General features: G+C 45.3%; 1 protein-coding gene across 2 annotated transcripts in view; it reads right to left on the bottom strand.

Moving 5' to 3' along the window:
* FNDC3A (fibronectin type III domain containing 3A) overlaps nt 1–26821 on the bottom strand; it is a 90909-nt gene that overhangs the window by 7673 nt on the left and 56415 nt on the right. For both annotated transcript variants that reach the window (XM_070759803.1, XM_070759804.1), the window contains exons 14-23: nt 24215–24301; nt 20216–20354; nt 18570–18638; nt 16606–16724; nt 14320–14425; nt 6425–6600; nt 5131–5244; nt 3617–3766; nt 1874–2154; nt 694–906 (exon numbers count right to left, since the gene is read on the bottom strand). In XM_070759803.1, coding sequence (XP_070615904.1) covers nt 694–906; nt 1874–2154; nt 3617–3766; nt 5131–5244; nt 6425–6600; nt 14320–14425; nt 16606–16724; nt 18570–18638; nt 20216–20354; nt 24215–24301 — 1454 coding nt within the window. The remainder of the gene's footprint in view (nt 1–693; nt 907–1873; nt 2155–3616; nt 3767–5130; nt 5245–6424; nt 6601–14319; nt 14426–16605; nt 16725–18569; nt 18639–20215; nt 20355–24214; nt 24302–26821) is intronic.

Below are 26821 nucleotides of genomic sequence, written 5' to 3'. Positions count from 1 at the left end.
TACAGAATGCAATCTTCTGACTAAGAGACCTCCAAGTCTCTTCCAACTCTGTTATTCTGTTACCTCCCTGGTTACACCATTCAATATCTGTGGCACATCTAAGAAGCATGGTCATTCAATTAGATCAGTGGTTCTCAACCTTTCTAATGCCGTGACCCCTTAATACAGTTCTTCATGTTGGGATGACCCCCAACCACAAGGCTAGTGCCAATTCTTCCAGCAGAGCTTTAAGCTGATTGGCAGGAAGGTCAGAGGGAAACCCCCACTGCAGACGCCTGATTGGTCGGATTGTAAAAAGGCGCCAGAATAGAAGCTTTAGTTCCTAACACCATGGGAAATTTGTCTTTTCCCATGGTCTTAAGTGACCCCTGTGAAACAGTCGTTTCTGACTCCCAAGTTGAGAACCACTGAATTAGATGATGGGAACCTCATAAAAATATTTTTGGGGACTATTATGGCGATATAAGTAGTGCTCCAGAGAACACAGAAGATAGAAAAGAGGACAGATAATTTTTCCCATTGGTTCTCTGTGCCTTGCAAATTTGAGTCCATTAGGAGTTGGGTGGCTTAGAAGTTAAATTAAATAAATTAATAAATACATTTATTGTTTTCTCTAAATCTTGAGCTGCCACTTCAAAGAAATTTCCCCCCTCCGACATCCTGAGCCCAAAGCATTCCCAAGTTGGATCTCACCTGCCCAGCCTGTCTTCCATCTGTAAATTGAACTGGGTGGGATTGGCAATTAAAGCTCGGCTAGGACCTTCCCCCCACTTCAGCTTAAGGCTCTGGTAACTGAAGACCACGCATTCCAGGTGCGGAGGATCCGGAGGTAAAGGCTTGGTTTTTGCTTTAATGGATGGACTGAAGGGACCAGTTCCAAGACTGTTGAAGGCCTGAATTCGGATTCTGTCAAGGAGGGACACGGAGAAAAAGTTGGGGTTAGGAGAAAATCACCATCCAGTGTCACTTCTAGGAGACGAAGGCTGCAGACCAGTGATGGCAAACCTTTTCAGCACCGAATGCCCAAACTGGAACGTGCGTGCATGTGTGAACACCAGAGCACTGGAAACTCGAAGACGCATGCATGCCTTTTTTTTTTTTTTTGCCATTTTCGGTCTGCTTTCCAGCTACTTTCGCCCATGTTTCTACAACACTCCGTGGCCTGCACTGGCTGCCGATTGGTTTCCGGTCACAATTCAAAGTGTTGGTAATGACCTTTAAAGCCCTACAAGGCATTGGGCCAGAATACATCCGGAACCGCCTTCTACCGCACGAATCCCAGCGGCCGATAAGAGTTGGCCTTCTCTGGGTCCTGTCGACTAAACAATGTCGTTTGGCGGGCCCCAGGGGAAGAGCCTTCTCTGTGGCAGCCCCGGTCCTCTGGAATCAACTCCCCCCAGAGATTAGAACGGCCCCCACCCTCCTTGCCTTTTGCAAATTACTCAAGACCCACTTTTGTCGCCAGGCATGGGAGAGTTAAGATATGCCTTCCCCCTAGGCCATTACAAGTTATGTATGGTATGTTTGTGCGTGTGTATGTTTGGTTTAAATAATAAGGGTTTTTAGTTGTTTTATTAAATTGGATTGTTACATGTTGTTTTTTATCATTGTTGTTAGCCGCCCCAAGTCTGCGCAGAGGGGTGGCATACAAATCCAATAATAAATAATAATAATAATAATAATAATAATAATAATAATAATAATAATAATAATAATACTTTTTGAGCCATTTTAGGCTCTTTGTCATACGCCTGACAAACTGCCTTGCCTGACAATTGAAATGGGCAGCGTGCAAATTTACTAAATGAAGATCTCCAGACACAAGCCCCATCTAGCCGCCCGTCCTGGGATCCAAAAAAAAATCACCGATCACCTGTATAAAGTGTCAGGTTGCAGGTTCTCCAGAACATGGCTTGTGACTCTGTTGACCGTTAAGACTTGTTTCTCCCCATACTCTATGTGGTAGCCAAGGATCTCTGCCCCATGGCAGCAAGGCTCCTCCCAGTGAAGAGCAAGGCACGTGGAGAAGGGAAGAGGACCTTCCAACTGATCTTCTTCAAGCAAGTTCAATACTGCCACCGCGGCTGGCACCGAAGCTGGCGTGGTCACTGTGCCGATTTCCCCAAATAGTCCAGGGCCAGCCAGATTCACAGCCTGAAAAACGAAGAGCGCGCGCGCGAGAGAGAAGCATGAAGAACAAGCGTGAAGTCTCAAGGGTCTGCAGCTAGGCTCCTCCACACAATGTCCTCCAGATGTTTTGGATCTTTTTTAATAACAGAGTTGGGAGGTATCTGATAGATCAGTGATGGCAAAGCTATGGCACGGGTGCCATAGGTGGCACGCAGAGCCATATCTGCTGGCACGCAGGTCGTTGCCTTAGCTCAGCTCCAGTGTGCATATGTGTGCCGGCCAGTTGATTTTTGGCTGACGCACAGCCTCTGGGAGGGCATTTTTGGCTTCCAGAGAGCTCCCAGGGAAGACTTTGGAGCCTGGGGAGGGCGAAACACGAGCCTACTGGGCCCACCAGAAGTTGGGAAACAGGTCCAGCCTCCAGAGGGCCTCTGGGGGATGGGGGAAGCTGCCCCAGGTATTATGGGTGTGGGCACTCACTCATGTGCAATAGCACACACACACCCTCTTTCGGCACCCAAGGAAAAAAAAGCTTCGCCTTCATTGTTACAGAACATCTAATCCAACCACTACCCCCACCCAAGCAGGAGACCCTACACCATTTCTCATTTCTGATAGATGGCGGTCCAGTCTCTTCTTGAAAGCTTCAGGTTGATTGGTTGATTAGCTCTCACTTTCAGAAAATTTATTATTTCTAGGTTTATTTCTCTTTGAATTCCCCTAGTCCCAGCCTAGCAAACATGGATACCTCTGGATGTGCATTTAATCTTAAATAGCCAGATCAATAACAGTAAGAACAATCATCCTAGAAAGGAGTTCAATCAACTGGCTAGAAATGGCATTTTCCTAGATAAGGAACTGAGACTGATCTAGGCCAGGGGTAGGCAAAGTTGGCTCTTCTATGACTTGTGGACTTCAACTCCCAGAATTCCTGAGCCAATTGAATTGAAGTCCACATGTCATAGAAGAGCCAACTTTGCCTACGCCTGATCTAGGCTACTGTTTCTCATTCTTGGCAACATAGGGACTCCATCTCCCAGAATTTTGCAAAAGCCATAAGCTTTAAGGTGTGGTGACCAGAACTGTAAGTGAAATGTCTTCAAGGAAAAAAAGGAAGTCCAGTTGCCTCTTTAAAAAGCACCTTTGGGACACCTTCCTGAATAACTGAGACTCTCCATAGACCAGAGGTCTTCAAACTTGGCAACTTTAAGACTTGTGGACTTCAACTCCCAGAATTTTTCAGCATTCTTCAAAATATGGGATTTGGCTACACTGCGTTCCAATAAATTTAAAGATACAAGCATGTATGATAAAAAAACCAACAGTATCTTTTTTTTGTATAGCAATTAGTCATTTGAGCAGTTTCAGACTTTCACAAAGATTGAAACAATGCAATTTATTTTCCTGACTAAATATAGCTCATGTTTTGATGTTTTAAAATTTCAGGGGGGAAAAAATGCTGCTTCCCAAATCTACATGTACATACCTGTACTCTGCAATAGTAAGTAGTTGCAGGGGAAAGTCCCTTCACTTCGTAGCACAGCAGAGGACCGGTGTAGACTATGTGCATAGATCCTTCCATTTGCCCCCATTCTAGTCTGTATTCATTAACTTCTGCCCCATTACACGGCGGGCTCTTGGAGGAATTAGAAAAGGGTTGAAGAGAGGTTAACATTTGCATTTATAAACTGCAGATGAATTTCACAGAAGATTGCTGTGGCACTTTTATTGATTGATGTGGGGCTGTAATTTTTTTTTGGGGGGGGGCAATCTCGCAGGGACGCAAAAGGAGCCCCCAAATGAATGCTCCCCCTGGCAACAGTGATGTCACTGCCACTTCCTTTCATCATGAAAACACTTTGGCACTTCCAACACAAAAAAGAAAAGAAAAAAAATAAACTTTGGAGTGTTCCAAAAGCATGCCATGCACCTGTCAATCTCAGAAACTGTGCAGTTTTTAGTTTTTGATTTATAGAATGTTCTTCCATAAAAAATGGAAGGGCATGATGATTCCACTGGGTTTACAGTGATATGAAATAGATTAGGGCATGAGGATTTTGTTGGGCTTTTTGTTCCACAAAATCAAGTAGGATATTATGACTACATTGGGTTCACAAGAGATATATGAAAGAAAAGGAAAGAAGTATCTTTTTTTCTTTTCCTTCATTTTTTCTTTCTTTTTTTAGTTTACCTACCAAAAGGAACAATCCTTAATTGGGCTTATTTGGACATGTGTATTAAATTATTTGGATCCCCCCCCCCCTCGAATTGATATAATCTTGATCCCTTTAACGGTTGGATAAAATTTAGGATTTAGTTGATATGAATGGGAATATTTGCTTTCTTCTTGTTTCTTTGTTAAAGGGCAATTATTATAAAAGTAGGGTTAAGAAATATGCATGAAATTGATATTAAGGATGAATGGAGAAGATTGAAGCACTAGGGCCTAAATGTATTTGATGTGATTAGAAAAGCAGCCTAAAAAGTGTATTAGCTAATAGGTTTGGGTGGCGGGGGTGGCGCAGCAGGTAGAGGGCTGAACTGCAGGCCACTGAAGCTGACTATAAATCTGTAGGTCAGCAGTTCAAATCTCATCACTGGCTCAAGGTTGACTCAGCTTTCCATCCTTCCGTGGTGGGTAAAATGAGGACCCGGATTGTGGGGGCAATATGCTGACTTTATTAAAAAAGTGCTATTGCTAACATGTTGTAAGCCGCCCTGAGTCTAAGGAGAAGGGCAGCATAAAAATCAAATGAATGAATGAATGAATGAATAAATAAATTGCACATAAGAAATTTGAATAATTATTTTTGTCCAGATGTCAAATGTAAAAGGAGGCAGTATTTGATGGATTATGAATTGTGAGTGAGTGAAAAAAATTCTTTGCCAACAAGAAATTGAATTTATTGCATTTGGAAGGGAGGGAGGGAGGGAGGGAAGGAGGGAGGGAAGGAGGGAGGGAGGGAGGGAAGGAAGGAAGGAAGGAAGGAAACCACCTACCTCCCATGTAGCTACTATACAAGTAGCAGTTTTGCACATTAAGAGCGGGAGGGAACATGGATCAGGTGGACCTGGAGCTGTAGAGATCTCTGCCTTTTCTGAGTAAGGGCCGAGCTGCAGGAAAAAAAGGAGCTTAAAATTATAAAAATGCAGAGAGATGGACCAAGTCAATGCATATCAAAAGACCTCAACCGTTACATCATCAGTGGCTTCCCAAAAAATTCTTCAGGTTTGTCTCAACAAATCCACCAAATTTAGTTTCTGACCTATTAGACACTGTTCCATGCCTAATCTTGTTCTGCTCTAATAATAATTGAAAATTGGGGGGGGGGGGGGGAGAATCTGCCTATCAGGTATTTATCTGGCTAGCATCCTTAGTCTGGTCAGCTTCAGCACATAATTTTTATCCCCTGGTTAGGGCTGGAAAAAACCTTATTCGAAGTGAGTAGCAATGAAAAAACACCTGCAAAGACTTAGGGCTGCAAAAAACATTCTTTGGAGCGAACTGCAATGAAAAATAGCCTGCAAGCTGGGAAGAGCGGGGAGGAAATCGTCAATGGCTTGTTATGGCTGAAAATAAAACACTTTTAGAGGATCCGTTTCAATCTCTTTTAGGGAGGAAAAAGGTGAGTCTTATACTCCAAAAATACAGCAGTTCCTGAACATTCTGCAAGTGTTGTATCAGCAGATGCTTTAAACCAGGGTTTTGCAAACTTGGCAACTATAAGATGGGTGGGCTTCAACTGCTACACCTTCCCAGCTAGCTGGGCCATTGGGCAGTTGAAGTCCACTCATCTTGAAGTTTAGTTTAGTTTAGTTTATTTAGATTTGTATGCCGCCCCTCTCCGAAGACTCGGGGTGGCTAACAGCAATAAAAAACAATGTAACAAAACTAATATTAAAAAGTAATCTAAAAAACCCCAATTTAAGAGACCAATCATACCAACAAACATACCATGTACAAATTCTATAAGCCTAGGGGGAAAGGAGAAAAAAATTTCAATTCCCTCATGCCTGACAACAGAAGTGGGTTTTAAGGAGCTTGCGAAAGGCAAGGAGGGTGGGGGCAACTCTGATATCTGGGGGGAGCTGGTTCCAGAGGGTCGGGGCCGCCACAGAGAAGGCTCTTCTCCTGGGTCCCGCCAAATGACATTGTTTAGTCGCCGGGACCCGGAGAAGGCCAACTCTGTGGGACCTAACCGGTCGCTGGGATTCGTGCGGCAGAAGTTGCCAAGTTTGGAAACCATTGCTTTAAATAAATCCTTTATTCTCTAGCATGACCCAAAATACATACCCCTGCTTTGTTGGCTGCCCGTATCCAGAAGCAGTACGTTCGCCCGGGAAGCAGTCCATTCACGGTGCATTCCAAAGCTTGGCCCCGGTAGGCTTGTCGCCGTTCTTCTTGGTCACTGCTTGCCATTTCTAGAAGGTATTCCGATACCTCTGAGCCCCCGTCCACTGAAGGAAGATCTGCAAAAGAGGACATGACCGTGAACGAAATGCTTCTAGAGCAGGGGTGACAAACTCACGTCGTGACGGCAGCATCACTTGACTTATTGGGATTTTTCCTCCCTTGGCTAAACCAGGTGTGGGTGTGGCCAGCGCCTGACACAATTGCTTCGTGGGCCAGAAGTGGGTGGAAATGTCTGTGCGTCTTATAGAGCAAATGTTGCCGTAGGCTGGTCCCCACCCTTAGGCCTCTGCCTCCCAGCAATTTGCCTCCTTGCAGCAAACAGCCAGTTTCAGCACAGCCTAATTTAGCCTGAGCAGCTGATTGGCGGTTGGACCTGCCTCGGGGAATATCTCCAATCAGCTGTTCCAGGCTGCTCATTGGTACTGTGCCACCCATCGCTGCCGCCACGTCACGTGTCCTGTTTTCAGCCTCAGTGCATCCCATTTTCAGCCCAAGAAAAGGGGGGGACATGATCGAAACATTTAAATATGTTAAAGGGTTAAATAAGGTCCAGGAGGGAAGTGTTTTTAATAGGAAAGTGAACACAAGAACAAGGGGTCACAGTCTGAAGTTAGTTGGGGGAAAGATCAAAAGCAACATGAGAAAATAGGCGTTGATTGCTTACCTGAACGCCTCTTCTCGTACGGTGAGCGGGTACAGCAGTCACATGGGTTGCTCATGTCCAATCCGGTGGAACTGAGCCTAGTATTAAAAAAGCTTGCCGGATCCGCCCCTTCCCCAGAATTCGCGAATCCATAGACTAGGCTCAGTTGTGAAGCTCTGTAGTGTTCAACTCTCATTGTTAGAGGAAGAAAGATATAGAAAGGTAAAGAAGACACATACAAGGGCGGGAAGTGACTGCTGTACCCGCTCACCGTACGAGAAGAGGCGTTCAGGTAAGCAATCAACGCCTATTCTCCGTACTGAAGGAGCGGGTCCAGCAGTCACATGGGACATACCCAATAGATGGTCCCTAGGGTGGGATTAGCTTGCTATCGTGTGAGATAACGGATTGGAGTACCCTTCTGCCGAAGGCAGCGTCCGCTGAAGCGTAAGAATCAATTTTGTAGTGCCTGATGAAGGAATTTGGCGAGGCCCAAGTGGCTGCTTTGCAGACTTCCTCCAACGGGGCTTGAGTCGCCCAAGCGGCCGAGGTGGCTGCGCTCCTGGTGGAATGCGCTGTGATGTTCCTTGGAACTGAGAGGGAGGCCGACTCATAGGCCTTAGATATAGTCCCTCTGATCCAACGGCCTATTACTGTTGAAGACACTTTGGCCCCCATGACTCTGGGATGATAGGCTACAAAAAGTGCTTCTGACCTCCGAAAGGGTCCTGTGCGTTGGATATAGATTCTCAGCGCTCTGGTGAGATCCAGGGTGTGCCATCTAATTGCCAAGGGATGGTCTCGTTGGAGGCAGAAGGAAGGTAGGACAATATCCTGAGATCTGTGGAACATGGAACTGACCTTGGGTAAGAAGGTGGGGTCCAGTCGCAAGACTACCTTGTCCTGATGGAATTGACAAAGGTCCTGCCTGATTGAGAGGGCAGCCAGCTCCGAAATGCGTCGGGCAGAGGTAATAGCCACCAGGAATGCTACCTTAAAGGATAGGTACCTGAGGGACGCCGATTTTAGGGGTTCGTATGGTGCCTGCGTGAGGGAATGGAGAACCCGTGGCAAATCCCAGGAAGGATACCTGTGGACCTTGGAAGGTCTGAGGTTGGCTATGCCCTTGAGGAATTCCTGAACTTCAGGGAAGGATCGGAGAGGCTGTCTGCGGGGACCCCCTAGGACAGATGAAATGGCTGCCAGATGACGCCGGAGGGTGCTGGTGGAAAGTCCTTTATGGAAGCCTTGCATAAGGAAGGAAATAATTCTGTGTATGGGGATGCACAGAGGGGAGAGACCTTCCTGTAGACACCACTGGTGAAACTTGGACCACGTGTGGTCGTAGATTCGATTGGTCGAACCCCTTCTGGCCTTTAAAATGACCTCCACTGAATCGGGGTCATGACCACGCAGTTCTAAATCTCTCCTGATAACAGCCAGGCGGTGAGGTGGAACCACTCCGGGTCTGGATGGAAAGAGGCCCCCTGCCGCAGCATATCCCCCGAAACGGGGAGTCGCCAAGGGTCCTGGACGGACAGCTGTTGGAGATCCGCGAACCAGGGCCGGCGGGGCCAATGAGGGGCGATTACGATTACTCGGGCCCTCTCGGTGAGGACCTTGTGAATCACGTCCGGGAGAATTGGAATTGGAGGAAATGCGTAGAGTAGGCCTGGAGGCCATGGACTCCGGAGGGCATTGATTGCTTCCGCTCCCGGGGATGGAAATCTGGCATAGAAGCGAGGGAGTTGGGCGTTCGCATTGGTCGCGAAGAGATCCAGGATTGGAAGGCCGAATCTGAGGGTGATTTGATGGAACAGGTCTTGATGGAGGTTCCACTCTCCTGGGTCTATCGTTGCTCGGGATAGCCAATCCGCCTGGACGTTGAGACTCCCCGAGATGTGATCGGCTAGGAGCGACTGGAGATGTTTTTCCGCCCAAAGGCCCAACTTGAGGGCCTCCCTCATGAGAGCCTTGGATCTCGTGCCCCCCTGTCTGCAGATATGGCTTTTTGTGGCAATGTTGTCGGTGAGAATGAGAACGTGCCGGTTGGGAATGCGAGGAGAGAAATGCTTCAGAGCCAGGGAAACGGCTCTTAACTCTAGCCAATTGATTGGCCTGGAAGCTTCCTCCGGGGACCACGTGCCCTGGGCTATCATCCCCTGGGCGTGGGCGCCCCATCCCGATAGACTGGCATCTGTGGTGATGACAAATTGATCCGGGCACCTGAACGGGGATCCTCTGTCCATGGCCGGAGACTTCCACCACTTGAAGGATCTGCGAACACTCAGTGGGATGACAATGCGTCGATTTGAGTTGCTGTGCCCCGATCTCTGAAAAGGCAACAGGAGCCACTGGAGTTCCCTAGCATGAAGGCGAGCCCAGGGAATGATGCCTATGCATGACACCATCTTCCCCAAAAGGGAAGATAGAGTAACTATGGATACTGAAGAATTAGATAAAATGTTAGAAATTAACTCCACTATACTGAGTTTTCTCTCGGGAGAGAGAAAAACCTGGGAGGATTCTGAATCAATAATGGATCCCAGGTGAGAAATGGATGTGGAAGGTTGGAGGTGACTTTTATCAAAGTTGATGGAAAATCCATGGTCCTGAAGGACTGACATGGTGACAGAAAGGTCTGTTTTCACTCTCTCTAGGGAGTTCCCATGAATCAAAATATCATCAAGATAACATAAAATGTGGATGGGAGACGCCCGGATATAGGCCGCCAGGGACCCCAAGAGCTTTGTAAAGACTCGAGGGGCCGAGGAAAGGCCAAATGGCATCGCCCTATACTGGAAATGCCTGCCTTGAAAGGAAAAACGTAAAAATTTTCTGTGGCATTTGGCTATAGGAATGTGAAGGTAGGCCTCAGTGAGGTCTAAGGAGACCATGAAATCTCCCGAGTGAATGGCGGCCAAAATAGAAGACAAGGAGTGCATCTTAAACTTCCTATATTTGATGAATAGGTTTAGTTTCTTTAAATCCAAAATAGCTCTCCAACCTCCGGAGGACTTTGGAACCATAAATAGGATGGAGTAAAAACCTAGACCCTTCTGACCGGAAGGGACCGGTTGAATGGCTCTGATGGACAATAGATGAGAAATGGCCTCCTCCATACGGTTACAATCTGAGGATGACCTGGGAGAAGGGCAGGAAATAAAACGTTTAGGGGGAGGAGAAATAAATTCTAAAAGAAGGCCTGTTTGAACAGTGTCAATGACCCAAGGGTCCTTGGAGGTGAGACGCCAATTAGAGGCGAAATGAGCTAGGCGACCCCCTATGGGAATGGAGGTAAGATTACCATCTAGGTTTTTTTGAAGCCCTGTTAGAGGAAGCTCCCCTTTGGAAGCGAAACCCTCTACCCCTGGAGTTCCTACCTTGGGAACGAAAGCGGGGGGAATACTGACCTGGAGATCTCTGATAGGAAGCCGCTTGATCTTGCTGGCGCCCTGGGCGACGAAAGGACTGCGTTTTGGTAGCCTTTTTTGTGGTTGGACCCAAAACTTTCTTCTTGTCCGTGGTCTCCGTGAGGAGTGGATCCAGAAGATCACCGAAGAGAAGGTCGCGCTTTAAGGGACCCTGGGATAACTGCCACTTTTGGCGAACTCCCGCTTGCCAAGGGCGAATCCATAGGAGTCTTCTTGCCGTTGTAGAAGCTGCAATAGACTTAGCAGAAAATCTAGTAGATTGCAAGGTGGCATCAGCCACGTACTGGGCAGCTGCAAAGACCTTGTTGAAGTCTTGTTGACCTCTCAAGTCATCGGGAGGAATATGCTGTTGAAGTTGGCGAAGCCACAGCAGCGTGGCTCTGGAGAAAAAGGAAGCCGCTGCAGAACTTTTAATGGCCCAGGAATCAGCGGTGAATCCTCTTTTGAGCATTTGCTCAATGCGCTTGTCCTCTGGGCGGAGGACTTCCTCCGCCTCGCCTGGCACAGCCGCTGCCGAGTGAAGAATCTTGACAGGTTCATCTGGTTTGGGAAAGGATAGAAGCTCTTCATAGGAAGAGGAAAGTTTGTACAACTTTCTATCCTTGGTGGAGGGATTAAGGCCAGATGCTGGAAATTCCCACTGTTTGAGTAAAGCATCTTTAAACAATTTAGGCATAGGAATTACCTCGTTATCCTCCTGTTCCTCTGTGAAGTAAGGTAAATTCTCCTCGGGGGGATCAGTGGAAGTGGAGGTTTGTTTCTCCTGGGCCGCTAATCCCGTAGAAATTCTAGCTTTGAGGAGGAGAGATTTGAATAATTGAGAAGGAAAAATAGTAATTGGAGGAGGAACCTTTATTTGGGATTCCTCATCATCTGATAAGCCTTGAAAAGCATCCTCATCATCCTCTATATCCTCATATTCATCCTGGGAGGAATCTGAATCATCCTGAATAGGAGCTCTGACCGCTGGGGAAGAACCCAAGGGGCGGGAGGAACGAGAAGGAGGAAGAGGTAAGGGAAGCTCATTGATGGTGGAGAGTTTGGCATCAATGGCTTTGGACAGCACAGCAAATATAGACTGGAACTCAGGAGGTATGGAAATATCAGCAGAAATGGCAGAAGAATCCCTAAAGGCCTGGGAAGATCCTGGCTGGGGGGAATCTTCAATAATATCTGGTTCCTCTGGCCCTATGCCCCATAGGTTAGGTTGGGGTCTGTCTAGGTTTGGCTCATCCAGAGATAACACAGGGACCCCAGAAGGAGGTAGACTAGAAGCCTCTGGGGGGTCTTGACTACTGATTACTTGGGCCTGCACTTTCAAACGTTTTGCTGATTTGTCATGGATTTTTTGTAGGGCTAGGTCCCTTCTCTTCTCGGCCCTGGTGACCTTGGTCGAGGGGCGGGCCCCTGGAGAAGAGGAGGAAGAGGCCTGGGGGATACTAGTAATCTCATCGCCTGTAGGCCTGGCCTCTCTGGGACCTTTAGTTGTGCCTCTCTTGGGAAAAGTAGCCATAGTCTGACAATTAACAGAAGACAAGGCTGAGCCAATAACTGAATAATAAGGAGAAGAATTTCAAGGACTTCCCAAGAGGAATGGATCCTGCTTCGAGGCCTCGAAGCTGCTGAAACTTGAGGACAATCTGGGCAAACCCAGAGTTCGTGCCCCCAAATCCAGCGGGGCCAGCCTCCCTAAACTTTGTAATTAAGTAAACCAAGGCACTCTGGTTGGAGGCTTAGCCGGTGGAGAATTTAGCCTGGGACCCCCAAGGCCCGCTCCGGGATCCACGCGGTGGACTGAGGCCTACGCGGCTGGCAGGAGGCCAACACGAGAGGCCTAGATTTAAAAAGGGGCGCGAAGGCCTTCGCGCCGAAAAAATCGCTCCGTAATTACTTAAAGGGGAAGCGATCGACTAAGTCCAGGAGACTAGAAGGCGTCTCACTCCGCAGGAGGTATTTCTTAAGCCCTTAAATATTTGTATACGATAAATAATCAATAATTCAATAGATTAATACTTGCACCAGGACCTCCAGGCCAAAGGATTAGAAGAATCCACAAGCGGCCGCAGGAATCGTAACCGGCAAAACCGCCGGGGGAAAAACGAAACCGCAACTTCTCCAAGGAAAAAAAGCCGAGCCGCAAACGGCTGGCGCTATTAGTGCAAGTAAATAATAATGATAAAACAAATCTTACTACTTTTGAAGAAAAGGATCGAAGGGAAGGTGTTAGTATGTTGAACGAGCTATCACAATACAACCGCAGGATATGCGAACTGAGCGAATTCTGGGGAAGGGGCGGATCCGGCAAGCTTTTTTAATACTAGGCTCAGTTCCACCGGATTGGACATGAGCAACCCATGTGACTGCTGGACCCGCTCCTTCAGTACGGAGAATATTATTTTACTGAAAGAGTAGTAGATCCTTGGAACAACCTTCCAGCAGACGTGGTAGATAAATCCACAGTAACTGAATTTAAACAGGCCTGGGATAAACATATATCCATTGTAAGATAAAATACAGAAAATAGTATAAGGGCAGACTAGATGGACCGGGAGGTCTTTTTCTGCCGTCAGACTTCTATGTTTCTATTCCAGGAGACAGGGATCGCCACCACCTAGAATGGGCTGAAAACAGGATGTGCAGAACCAGAAAATGGGGCACATGGAGGTGATGATGGGTGGCACCTGCGCCGATAGACAGCAGTGGTTCCCACAGCCTGGAACAGTTGATTGGAGGTATTCCACAGGACAGATCCAACCGCCAATCAGCTGCTGAGGCTAAATCAGGTTGTGTTGAATGTGACCAGGCTGTTTGCTGCAAGAAAGCAAGTTGCTGGGAGGCAGAGGCAGATTTCCCCCCCCCGTTTGTTTCCCTCCCCAAAACCTAGGTTCCTCTTATAGTCTGAAAAATACGATATATTCTAATGAATAATAACCAGAAAGTTTATAACATTTAACCATGTAATAGAGAGGGATTATTTTGGCCTTACGTTTTGCTTGTTGCTACTCTGTTGTTATTTTTTTCCAAAAGTCATAAATGACAATGAAGAAGAACAAGAAAGAAACCACGAGGGGACAAATGACTCGGGTTTCACGGCAGAGCCCGAGATGCCTCTACACTAGGGGGATTGGAACCTTAGTCTACAAAGCTGGCTGAGGAATTCTGGGAGTTGAAGTCCACAACTCTTAAGAGTTGCCAAGATTGGAGACCCCTGCTCTACCCCATACCTTTGGCTCAACTCACTGCCTCACTACTCAACCAGCTATGCCCTTCAACCTGTTTATTTTTTGTAACGTTTATTTATGGTCCAGATTGATTTTGGTGGCTCTGTTAAGAGTGCCACTTAAATTTTATTGGGCTTTTCTAACATTTCCCTGAACTGTAGGATTTCTAAACTGTATTTTAAAACCTCTGGGGACGGAAACATTGCTGTTAAAGTATAATGAGCTGCATCTAGTCCCAGATTTATTAGAGAGAAAGAAGATATGGGAATTATTGAGGCAGTTCTATTCCCCGGGTGAAAAAACGGTATATTTGTTAAGTGGTGCTCAACTACAACCCCCATTAACTCCCTGGGTTGATTGGATGGGGCTCTGGGGAGCTACCGCACTGCTTCTGGGACAGGCGGTGATTTTATTCTAAATGAGTTACTGCCCTTCTATATTTTTATATTTTGTTTTTCTTACTATTTGGGATCTTACCCCACTGAAGAGTAATTTCCTTAGGCTTGGCTTTGCCTGATAGGCACGGAGGACGACACGGCCCAGGGGGAACAGCTGAGGTCTGGACAGTGAGTACATCCGATGGCTAAAAAAAGACATCACAGGTTACTTGCTGATTTACTTGCAGACTATCTACTGGACCGTCTCCAGCCACATACCTCTCAGAGACCATTAAGAACACACAGAGATAGCCTCCTCCAGGTCCCGTCAGCCAAACAATGCAGGCGGGCGGGGCCACGGGGGAGGGCCTTTTCTGTTGCGCCCCGGCTCTATGGTACCAACTCCACCCTGATATCTGTACTGCTCCCACCCTATTGGCCTTCCGTAAGGCCACAAAGACCTGGCTATGCCGACAGGCCTGGGGGCCATGAACCAACAGCAACAATGGCCAAATTGTATGAATGTTTTGTATGCATGTTGAGTTAGTTTATTATGTTTATTAGGGTTTTAATTGATGTTTTATAACTTAGTTTTATATTTGAATTCTTTTTATTGTCTTGTGTTTTATATTGTTGTAAGCTGTCTAGAGTCCTTTGGGTTTGGGTGGCATCGAAGAATAAACAAACAAACAAACAAACAAAAAACCTAAACCCATGATGGCAAACCTATGACAAGCGTGCCACAGGTGGCATGTGGAACCATATCTGCTGGCACGTGAACAGTTGCCCTAGCTCGGCTCCAGCGCACATGTGTGTGCCAGCCAGCTGATTTTCGGCTCGCGTGGACGCTCCTGGAGGGCGTTTTCAACCTCCAGAGGACCTCCGGGGAGGAGAGGCCATTTTTGCCCTCCCCAGGCTCCAAGAAAGTCTCTGGAATCTGGGGAGGGCAAAAAAATGGGCCTCGTGCTTTCAGCACCTGAAGGGGATAAAAGGTTCGTCATCACTGACCTAAATCATTCAGACAACCACCCAATTAAAAAAATATGCCACACCCCAAACAAATGTAATTACAATTAGCCTTCGACGCATGACCTCAATTGAGCCCAAAGTTTCTGCCCCACATTTATTAAATGAATTTTGCTCATTTTACAACCTTTCTTGCCACCGTTGTTAAGTGAATCACTGCAGTTGTTAAGTCAGTAACATGGTTCTTAAAGTCAACCTGGCTTCCCCATTGACTCTGCCTGTCAAGAGGTTGTCAAAAATGATCACATGATCCCAGGACACTGCAAAACCGCTGTAAATTTGAGTCGGTTGCCAAGCATCTGAATTTTGATGACATGATCAAAGGGATGTTGCAACAGTCTTAAGCATGATAAAATTGTCACGTGTCATATTGTCACTTGAAATGGGTCACTAAATGAACTGTTGTAAGTCAAGGGCTGCTGTTAAACAAATAAATCAATTAACTGGCAAGAAGAGACTCAGATTTGTTATATTGGTATCTTACTCTGTAGGTATGAAAATCCTCCCATTCTTCGCCTTCTAAATTCCAACCTCAACACAATCTTAACAAGGACAATCTGCAACTATATACAGTGATACCTTGTCTTACAAACTTAATTGGTTCTGGGACAAGGTTCTTCAGGTGAAAAGTTTGTAAGACGAAACAATGTTTCCCATAGGAATCAATGGAAAAGCGATTAATGCGTGCAAGCCCAAAATTCACCCTTTTTGCCAGCCGAAGCGCCCGTTTTTGCACTGCTGGGATTCCCCTGAGGCTCCCCTCCATGGGAAACCCCACCTCCGGACTTCCGTGTTTTTGTGATGCTGCAGGGAAATCCCAACAGGGGAATCCCAGCATCGCAAAAACGAGCGCTTCACTGGCAACGGAAGTCCGGAGGTAGGGTTTCCCAGCGAAGGGAGCATCAGTGAAATCGCAGCATCGCAAAAACACCGAAGTCCTTGAAACCCCACCTCTGGACCTCTGTGTTTTTGCGATTTTACTGAGGCTCCCCTCGCTGGGAAACCCCACCTCCGGACTTCCATTGCCAGTGAAGTGCCCGTTTTTGTGCTGCTGGGATTCCCCTGCAGCATCACAAAAACACGGATGTCGGGAGGTGGGGTTTCCCATGGAGGGGAGCCTCAGGGAAATCCCAGCAGTACAAAAATGGGTGCTTTGCTGGCAACAGAAATCCAGAGGCGGAGGTGGGTTTGTAAGGTGAAAATAGTTTGTAAGAAGAGGCAAAAAAATCTTAAACCCCGGGTTTGTATCTTGAAAAGTTTGTATGACGAGGCATTTGTAAGACGAGGTATCGCTGTACCTTACAAATACAAAACATAAGCTCGGCTCGCATTGTTTCCCAAAACATTTTTACCCCCTCACCTGACTTTGTCCCCCTCTACCAACACAGGAAACCTTCAGCTTGTAGGAAATACCAGGCTTGAGATGGGCACATACATGTTCTCTCGTGGAACCTTTATAGGCGATTTCCCATTTACTGCCTACAAGGAGAAGAAAGATCTGTTCACCACCCATTCCTGGGAGAATGCGGGAGAAATAATTCCTCTTGCCACATCACAGAAGAGACAGCGGAATGCTACAAAAAGTTAACCCTGGCTATTCTCTCTCATACACAACGTCTTCCTTCCTCCACCTCCCAATCTTTAAAAAAGACATGAACTGGAGATGATGCCCTTCCCAGGGACAAAGGGCCGATCCCAAGTTACAAGAATCTGCAGGTTTTTGTGTGTGTGTGTGTGTGTGTGTGTGTGTGTGTGAGAGAGAGAGAGAGAGAGACAGACATACAGACAGACAGACAGGGAGAGAGAATAAGTGAAAAGAAAGGGACACTAGTATTTCAAGCTTATTATGTTCTCGTCAGCTAAGCCATAACCTGTTCTGTCTGGGTCACTCCAGAAGCCAATACCAACCCAAAAAGAGAAGCCAGACACACTGGCAAAAGGCAAAGGCAGTTTTATAAAATTCAAGAAAAACACAGGTAACAGAAAATGTCCTTACAAACAGGAAAATGCTGTATCTTCAGATATATCCACGAAGGCAAAAGTCCATGCAGCAATACAGAATTCTTGCTGCCAAGCCGAGGCTGTAGATAGCAGACCTACACCTCCCACGGGTCTTCCAAAGCTGCTGGGCCACAAGCCAGGAACAAAGACGCCGAGAAACAAGACAGGATAACGCAACTCCAAACTGATAACACTCCACATGGCTTCAAGGGCTTGCCTGCCTTTTAAACCCTGCTAAGGAGGACCACACCCAAACCCAGCTGTTCCTAATTCAGTGCTGATAATACTTCTTTAATTGCTCCTTTCTTTGATCTGACAGTTTCTGTCGCATGTCAATGACGGCTTGAGCTTCATCACCTAATGACTTCAAACTATTGGCTGGGGAGAGCCCTCCCCCCCCCCCCCGGGGGGCTCTCATGCTGTTCTCCTTTATTCCATTCCTGATTTTCCTCTCCCCCGTCCGACTGTTGAGCGCCCTCCTCTTCGCTGTCCTCCTCCTCCGGGCATGGAGCCAGCAGAGACACAGCCGGTCCCTGAGCAGCCTCAGGCTGAACCACAACATAACCCTACTGGGATTTGAACCTGTGGACTTCTGCCTACAAAAAGGAAAGCACTATGCTTCTTCCCATACACATACAGTACATACATACATACATATATCCTTTGGGAGTTGGGTGGCATATAAATAAAATAAAATAAATGAATAAATAAATGCCTAAGGCAGACACCATGGAATCAATGGCGCGTAGTAGTTCTGATTAATAGCAAAAGAATAGCAATAGTGCTTAGAGTTATATACCACCTCACAGTGCTTTACAACACTCTGTAAACAATTTACAGAGTCAGCCTCTTGCCCACAATAATCTGGGTCCTTATTTTACCCACCTCGGAAGGATGGAAGGCTGAGTCAACCTTGGGACCTGGTGAGATTTGAACTGCTGGCAGTTGGCAGAATTGGTCTACAATATGGCATTCTAATCACTGCGCCACCATGGTTTCAGTGTGGCACAATGTTTAAAATGAAGTATTAGGGATAGGGACAAGAATAGAATAGAAATAGAATAGAAAATAGAATAGAATTGAATTGAACAGGAATTGCATGGCATGGAATATGAATAATAGAATACAACAGAACACAGAATAAATAAAAGTTGGAAGGGACCTTGGAGGTCTTCTATTCCAGCCCCCTGCTCAAGCAGGAGAACCTATTCCGTTTCAGATAAGTGACTGTCTATTTTCTTCTTAAAAACCTGGATCAATTCAAAGCGTGATTGATTCCATTTTTAAGAAACATAGAAAGGAATGAAATATCCAGATGCTTACCAGCAGAGGCTTCGGAAATTTCTAAGATATATGAAGAAATATCTGATCCTCCGGTATCTTTTGGTGGGTCTAGTTTAAGAAGAAATGCAAAAACAGTTTAGACGTGAAAGAAAACCAAAGTTTTAAGTCAAAAATAATTAGCTGCAATTACTGCACGGGCTGACAAAAACTATATTAAGGAAGGTTCTTTTCAACAACTTTTCTCTCTATTTTCAAATAAAGAGCTGGGCTCCGAAAGGAAAGCTCGTAACTGAACAGGATCCATTTAGCTCTTGTCTACAGAATACAACACATTGCCTTTTATTTAATCTCAGGTTTGTTCTGAAAACACTGTCAATTTGCTACAGAACCTCCACCCCCAAATGCAATCTGAATGCAGCCACTCTCTTTCCATTTTATACAGCTAAGGCAGGGGTGTCAAACTTAAGGCCTGCGGGCTGCATCCGGCCTGTGGGGTGCTTAGATCTGGCCCGTGCGTCCACCCTGGAAACAGTGAAAGAACAGCCTGTGGTGCATCTGCCAGCAAAAATGGAGCTCGGGATAGCTTATGTGCAGCCCTCAAGAGATCTGTTTTCGCCGGCAGAGGGTTGCAGGAGGCCATCGCAGACAAAAACGGAGAGAGTTCGCAACTTGGGTGTCCTCCTCGATCCACAACTCACATTAGAGAAACACCTTTCAGCTGTGGCGAGGGGGGCGTTTGCCCAGGTTCGCCTGGTGCACCAGTTGCGGCCCTATTTGGACCGGGAGTCACTGCTCACAGTCACTCATGCCCTCATCACCTCGAGGCTCGACTACTGTAACGCTCTCTACATGGGGCTACCTTTGAAAAGTGTTCGGAAACTTGATCGTGCAGAATGCAGCTGCGAGAGCAATCATGGGCTTTCCCAAATATGCCCATGTTACACCAACACCCCGCAGTCTGCATTGGTTGCCGATCAGTTTCCGGTCACAATTCAAAGTGTTGGTTATGACCTATAAAGCCCTTCATGGCACCGGACCAGATTACCTCAGGGACCGCCTTCTGCCGCACGAATGCCAGCGACCAGTTAGGCCCCATAGAGTGGGTCTTCTCCGGGTCCCGTCAACCAAACAATGTCGCTTGGCGGGACCCAGGGGAAGAGCCTTCTCTGTGACGGCCCTGGCCCTCTGGAACCAACTCCCCCCAGAGATTAGAATTGCCCCCATCCTCCTTGCCTTTTGTAAGCTGCTTAAAACCCACCTCTGCCGTCAGGCATGGGGGAACTGAGATACTCTTTCCCCCTAGGCCTTTACAATTTATGCATGGTATGTTTGCTTGTAGGTATGATTGGTTTTAAAATAAGGGTTTTTTAGTTGTTGTAGTATTGGATTTACATGCTGTTTTTATTATTGTTGTTAGCCGCCCCGAGTCTGCGGAGAGGGGCGGCATACAAATCCAATAAATAAAATAAATAAAAACGAAATCCAGCACGTTTTTCACTGGCAGAGCACTTGGATTGCTACGCCCCCCCCAGCCATGACCACCTGCCCCCCCACCAAGGTCAAACACAACCTTGATGTGACCCTCAATAAAATCGAGTTTGACACCCCTGAGCTAAGGATTGGGCAGGGCAGCTCAGGGGAAGGAACGAAGGGGCGCTTCGACAAAGAAATCAAAGTTTTCTTACCCCAGGCAACTTTCACATTGTGGGAATGGATTTTTCCCTTTACAGTCGGTTTACTAGGAGGCCCAGGCTTGTCCGGGCAGGTACTATATTCCACAACTTCACTGGGCCCACTTTTCCCTTCAGTGTTGTGAGCAAACAACTGTCCCGTTTGCAAAAGAGAACAAACTGAGTTAAAGATGAATACCATGGTTTTTCTTTTTAAAAAAATTATAATAATTTTTAAAAAAATAAATAAATAAAAAACGTACGTACTACATATAGCAGTGCTCAGTGATCCGTACTCCCGCCACCCGACAACATTCAAACTCCTCCACCAAAATACGGGTGTACCTTATTTATAGCATTTTAAACCAAGAACATTACAATATTTACAGTGATTGGCCTCGAATTCTGCTGAACATATAACCTCTAACCCTGTCCCATCATCCCATAAATTTCTGCAATTTATTTTCATTAATCATATTCATCTTTATATCCATAATTCCATACTATATGTGTTCCACCAAGTACCGGTACCAATTTTGTATTATCCATTTTGTCGCATCCTTCCAATCTAAAACTATTATCCCTTGGGCACTTTCTATAGCTGCTTCTTTGATTTCTCTAAATTCTCCCATATTGCTCATTACTATTACTGCCATTTCCTTTGTAATCGCCCATTTTATATTTAACATCCTATTCATTTATTTCCTCTTGCACCTCTATCCAGAATTTCTGCACTACCAAACACTTCCCAAACATGTGCATAAACACCCCTCTTTCCTAGCATTCCTGCCAACTGGCACCCTGTTGTCAGCCACTCCGGTCCTCGGAGAGGGGCGGCATACAAATCTAATAAAGTATTATTATTATTATTATTATTATTATTATTATTATTATTATCAATATTCTGATAAAAGTACGCAAGCTCAACCCTGATAAGACGGAGTGGCTATGGGTTTTGCCTCCCAAGGACAATTCTATCTGTCTGTCCATCACCCTGGGGGGGGGGAGTTATTGACCCCCTCAGAGAGGGTCCGCAGCTTGGGCGTCCTCCTCGATCCACAGCTCACATTAGAGAAGCATCTTTCAGCTGTGGCGAGGGGGGCGTTTGCCCAGGTTCGCCTGGTGCACCAGTTGCGGCCCTATTTGGACCAGGAGTCACTGCTCACAGTCACTCATGCCCTCATCACCTCGAGGTTCAACTACTGTAACGCTCTCTACATGGGGCTATCTTTGAAAAGTGTTCGGAAACTTCAGGTCGTGCAGAATGCAGCTGCGAGAGCAATCATGGGCTTCCCCAAATATGCCCATGTTACAACAACACTCCGCAGCCTGCATTGGTTGCCGATCAGTTTCCGGTCACAATTCAAAGTGTTGGTTATGACCTATAAAGCCCTTCATGGCACTGGACCAGAATATCTCCGGGACCGTCTTCTGCTGCACGAATCCCAGCAACCAGTTAGGTCACACAGAGTGGGTCTTCTCCGGGTCCCGTCAACTAAACAATGTCGTTTGGCGGGACCCAGGGGAAGAGCCCTTTGGAACCAACTCCCCCCAGATTAGAATTGCCCCCACCCTCCTTGCCTTTCGTAAGCTTCTTAAAACCCACCTCTGCCGTCAGGCATGGGGGAACTGAGATATTCTTTCCCCCTAGACCTTACAATTTACGCATGGTATGTTTGCATGCATGTTTGGTTTTAAAATAAGGGGTTTTTTTAGTTGTTTAGTATTGGATTGTTACATGCTGTTTTTTATCACTGTTGTTACCCATCCCGAGTCTGCGGAGAGGGGCGGCATACAAATCCAATAAATAAACATATAAATAAATAAATAAATAAGTTGCGCAGGTGTATGATTTTTCATTTTTTTAAAAATCAAAGCTTTTTCTATGGGGAACAAAGAATCAAAACTCTTTCTCCACTAAACCTCTTTGGAGGTTCTTGGTCATCGAGGTCATGGTTGTCCCAAAGGTGCTTTTTTACAAGAGGCAGCTGGATTTTCTGTGTTTTTACTTGAAGACATTTTGTTTCTCATCCAAGAAGCATCTTCAGTTCTTCTTCGGTTTCTTGGATGATAAGCCTCTTTGTCTTCATGGAGAAAACGATGGTCTTTCTTCACTAGACCATCTATATATCACTGGCCTACAGGTGTCACAAAACAGCCTGAAATTCCCCACAATGACTCTAAGAATATATTTACATGCAGAATGACTTCTCTCTCTCTTCGTAACACGTGGGAAATTAATGAAGCTGAGCACAAAGTAACCAGGAAGGGCTGTCACATGAGTCTTGCAGAACTTGGTGGTGAAAGGGGAAGTTGGAAGACCCAAGAATTCAGGGGAAGAGAATCTCTTGCAACTCAGGGTTGAACTATGGTGTCCTTGGTGCTTTCTGGGATTGGTTCTTTGCTTGTGGGCATTTCATTATTCAACTATTCCATTATCTGGAATTCCAAAAACAATGAATGGAAACTGATCAAGGAGACGCAGCTTGGAATTAAGGAGAAACTTCCCAACAGTGAGGACAATTCAACAGTGCATTTGTCTTCAGATATTGTGTATAATGATTTAGCTTTAGTAGATAAATGGTCAAAGCAATGGAAACTGCAGTTTAATGTTTCCAAATGTAAAATAATGCACTTGGGGAAAAGGAATCCTCAATCTGAGTATTGTATTGGCAGTTCTGTGTTAGCAAATACTTCAAAAGAAAAGGATTTAGGGGTAATGATTTCTGACAGTCTCAAAATGGGTGAACAGTGCAGTCAGTCGGTAGGGAAAGCAAGTAGGATGCTTGGCTGCATAGCTAGAGGTATAACAAGCAGGAAGAGGGAGATTATGATCCCGCTATATAGATTGCTGGTGAGACCACATTTGGAATACTGTGTTCAGTTCTGGAGACCTCACCTACAAAATGATATTGACAAAATTGAACGGGTCCAAAGACGGGCTACAAGAATGGTGGAAGGTCTTAAGCATAAAACGTATCAGGAAAGACTTAATTAAGTCAATCTGTATAGTCTGGAGGACAGAAGGAAAAGGGGGAACATGATCGAAACAGTTTAATATATTAAAGGGTTAAATAAGGTCCAGGAGGGAAGTGTTTTTAATAGGAAAGTGAACACAAGAACAAGGGGACACAATCTGAAGTTGGTTGGGGGAAAGATCAAAAGCAACATGAGAAAATATTATTTTACTGAAAGAGTAGTAGATCCTTGGAACAAACTTCCAGCAAACATGGTAGATAAATCCACAGTAACTGAATTTAAACATGCCTGGGATAAACATAGATCCATCCTAAGATAAAATACAGAAAATAGTATAAGGGCAGACTAGATGGACCACGAGGTCTTTTTCTGCCGTCAGACTTCTATGTTTCTATGTGGGTGCATTGGAGTAGAATACCTTTTCAAAGCCCCTTTCAACTCATTTTGTCGCCGGTGCCCATGTGCCAACCTAGTTGGGTAACACAACATCCTCAAGCAAACACTCAAGGTCAGAAAGCACGAAGTTGGACCAAGGACTCCACAGACTTAAAACCTTCATGATTTTTTTCCAAAGAACGAACAAGATATTTTGCAAGCTAAAACAGGACAGCTGAAGACTGGGGAGCATAACGAGGTTACATCAATGCCAGTATAAATTTTTTTAAAAAAATATTAAAAAGTCGGTGCTACCTTAAGCTCTTCAGTATTGAACTAGATGGGACCAAAGAAGGATGAAATCTAATCATTTCCAGTCTTTAATGGAAGTATAAACTTCTCCTACCCTGTTTATCCCCCAAATAAGACATCCCCAGATAATAAACCCAAACAGGCTTGAATGCATGGCAATAAGGCCACATGCTTATTTCAAGGTTCAAAAAAATATAAGACAGGGCCTTATTTTCAGGAGAACACGGTAGAGCTTTGAAGAGATGATACATTTTACCTAGTTTGTAGGAACTAGTCAGACGTTTTCAGGGTACAATAAGGGATTTCTCAGCACGTGGATATGTTGATCATTTAAGATTTGGCACCTACCCTAAATTTATAGGAAGTGTTTCTTCTAAGGTCACTTAAAGTGCAGGAAAGTTCATCTCCATTGTACCCTGCTTGGAAGCCATAATCCTGCATGAAGAAAAAAAAAATACGTCCATTGTTTACATATTGTTCAGTAAACTTCCCACCTTATAGTCGAGGATTATATAATGTTCATGACAATCGTAATTTTTAAAAAATCATTAATAACAATCCTAGTATTTATTCAGAATGGATTTCTGTTCCCAGTTAAAGAATCTTCATTCATGTCAAAGTTTGGGGGGGGGGCTATCATGTATGTATGTATGTATGTATGTATGTATGTATGTATATATATATGTATGTACATACATACATGGGACCGCCTTCTGCTGCACGAATCCCAGAGACCAGTTAGGTCCCACAGAGTGGGTCTTCTCCGGGTCCCGTCAACTAAACAATGTCGCTTGGCGGGACCCAGGGGAAGAGCCTTCTCTGTGGCGGCCCCGGCCCTCTGGAACCAACTCCCCCCAGAGATTAGAATTGCCCCCACCCTCCTTTCCTTTCGTAAGCTGCTTAAAACCCACCTCTGACGCCAGGCATGGGGCAATTGAGATACTCTTTCCCCCTAGGCCTTTACAATTTTATGCATGGTATGTCTGTATGTATGTTTGGTTTTATAATAATGGGTTTGTAACTGTTTTTAGTATTGGATTATTATTATATGCTCTTTTATTATTGCTGTTAGCTGCCCCGAGTCTCCGGAGAGGGGCGGCATACAAATCCAATAAATGTATGTATGTATGTATGTATGTATGTATGTATGTATGTATGTATGAATGAATGAATGAATGAATGAATGAATGAATGAATGAATGAATGAATGTACGTATATGTATATCACATATTTGGCTGATACTGAAAAGGAAGGGAGACTAGACATTTATATGTTTTTTCTAGTCTCCCTTCATTTTCAGTATCAGCTAAATATGTGATATACATATACATACGTACGTACGTACGTACGTACATACATACATACATACGCACACATATATACATATATATATAGGGATGATACCTCGCGCCTGCCAGAGATTTGGAAACCAGCCTTAAACAAAATAAACACTTCATTATAATCAATATGTCAATCCTTTAATTATTATGATTTTAGAATTTTATATTTGGAAATCAGACTTAAACAAAACACTTCATAATCTTCATGCCATTCCTTCTATAACCATGATTACACCAACCAATCAGATCACGGAAGCATAGTCACCCAATCTATTTGCTACATTCAAAGCAAATCTCCACCCCCACACTACATGCTAAGAAGAAATGTCAGTTGCTAATATTCATTTGCAAAAACACAAAGATTGGAACTCCAGCCTGATGATGGTGAATGTGATTTCGCCGAAACGTCGCATAGACATGCAAAACATTACACAGGGCAAAACCCGAACTCAGAACAATCTACATATATATATATATATATATATGAGCTGAGACAGGAGGACAACCTGTGACCTAGAGGTTCAAAGCCCAATAAGGGTATGGATAGCTGATGGGAGCAAAATAGCTTGAAATAGATCTATACTAGTCTCCCTTCCTTTACATTATCAGCAAAAATATATATTAAATTACAAGGCAGAGGCCCAGGTTCAAATCCCAGAAAGGGTGTGGCTACCTGATGAGGGCAAATAATCCCGAAATAGATCTATAGTAGTCTCCCTTCCTTTTCATTATAAGCAAAAATATGTTACACAGAGAGAGAGAGAGACACACACACACACATCAATTAGTGATTGGTTTATTAATAAACACAGCACCATGACGTAACACAACACAATGTTACAAAATATTCCAGAAGCTTTGTCAGACTAATACGAATTGCTTCATCCTTTGATTATTAGAAAATATTGCCTGTCTTCAAAACTTCTGGAATAAGTAACAAATTTTCCAATATTTTCATGGGTTTCTTTTAGCCACCACCTCCCCATGCTTGACACAGCCATTATTCCTAATAAATAGTCCTAAATCCTCCAGTGTCATCCAAAAGCAGGTCCCCACTCCCCCAGAATCCAAAGCATTATGCAACTCTACTGTTTACTGTGCCTGCCTCTTCTTCGAAGGGGAAGACTTTTGAGTAGCAACAATTGGATGTTAAATGGCTCTCCGAAGGGTTCATTGACTACCAGGTCCTCCGGGATGGGCGAATGGCACAGAACGCAATTATTCACTAGGCAACCTTCTAATCCAGCTGCTCTCTTCCAAGTCTTCCCTCTCCCGACTGGAAACTCAAGGATCCGGATTCAAACAGCTACTCGGTATTGTGGTTAGCTCCGGCCCAGCTCCTGCCACAAGGAATGTGCAAGTGCATGTGGGGGAAACATCCACATGCCGCAGGCCTGTTTTGCTCCCGATAGAATCTGCCGACGAAGCCTCCTCTGACCAAGGAAGCGTGAGTGACAGGGAAGAGGGGAGTTTGGCAGACAGCCCAGGAGGAGATCAATCATCTGTATCATCCTTGGATTCTGCACAAGAATGACACATCCACGCATGCGTAGAGTGATGCATAGGAGACAACAACTGAAGGATTATTACAAGAGAAAATGAGGCCACCTGTGG

The sequence above is a fragment of the Erythrolamprus reginae genome, chromosome 8 (assembly GCF_031021105.1).
Source record: "Erythrolamprus reginae isolate rEryReg1 chromosome 8, rEryReg1.hap1, whole genome shotgun sequence".
NCBI classification, from domain to species: Eukaryota; Metazoa; Chordata; class Lepidosauria; order Squamata; family Dipsadidae; genus Erythrolamprus; species Erythrolamprus reginae.
Note: the sequence above shows the minus strand (reverse complement) of the source record. Positions and strands in the feature narration are given on the sequence as shown.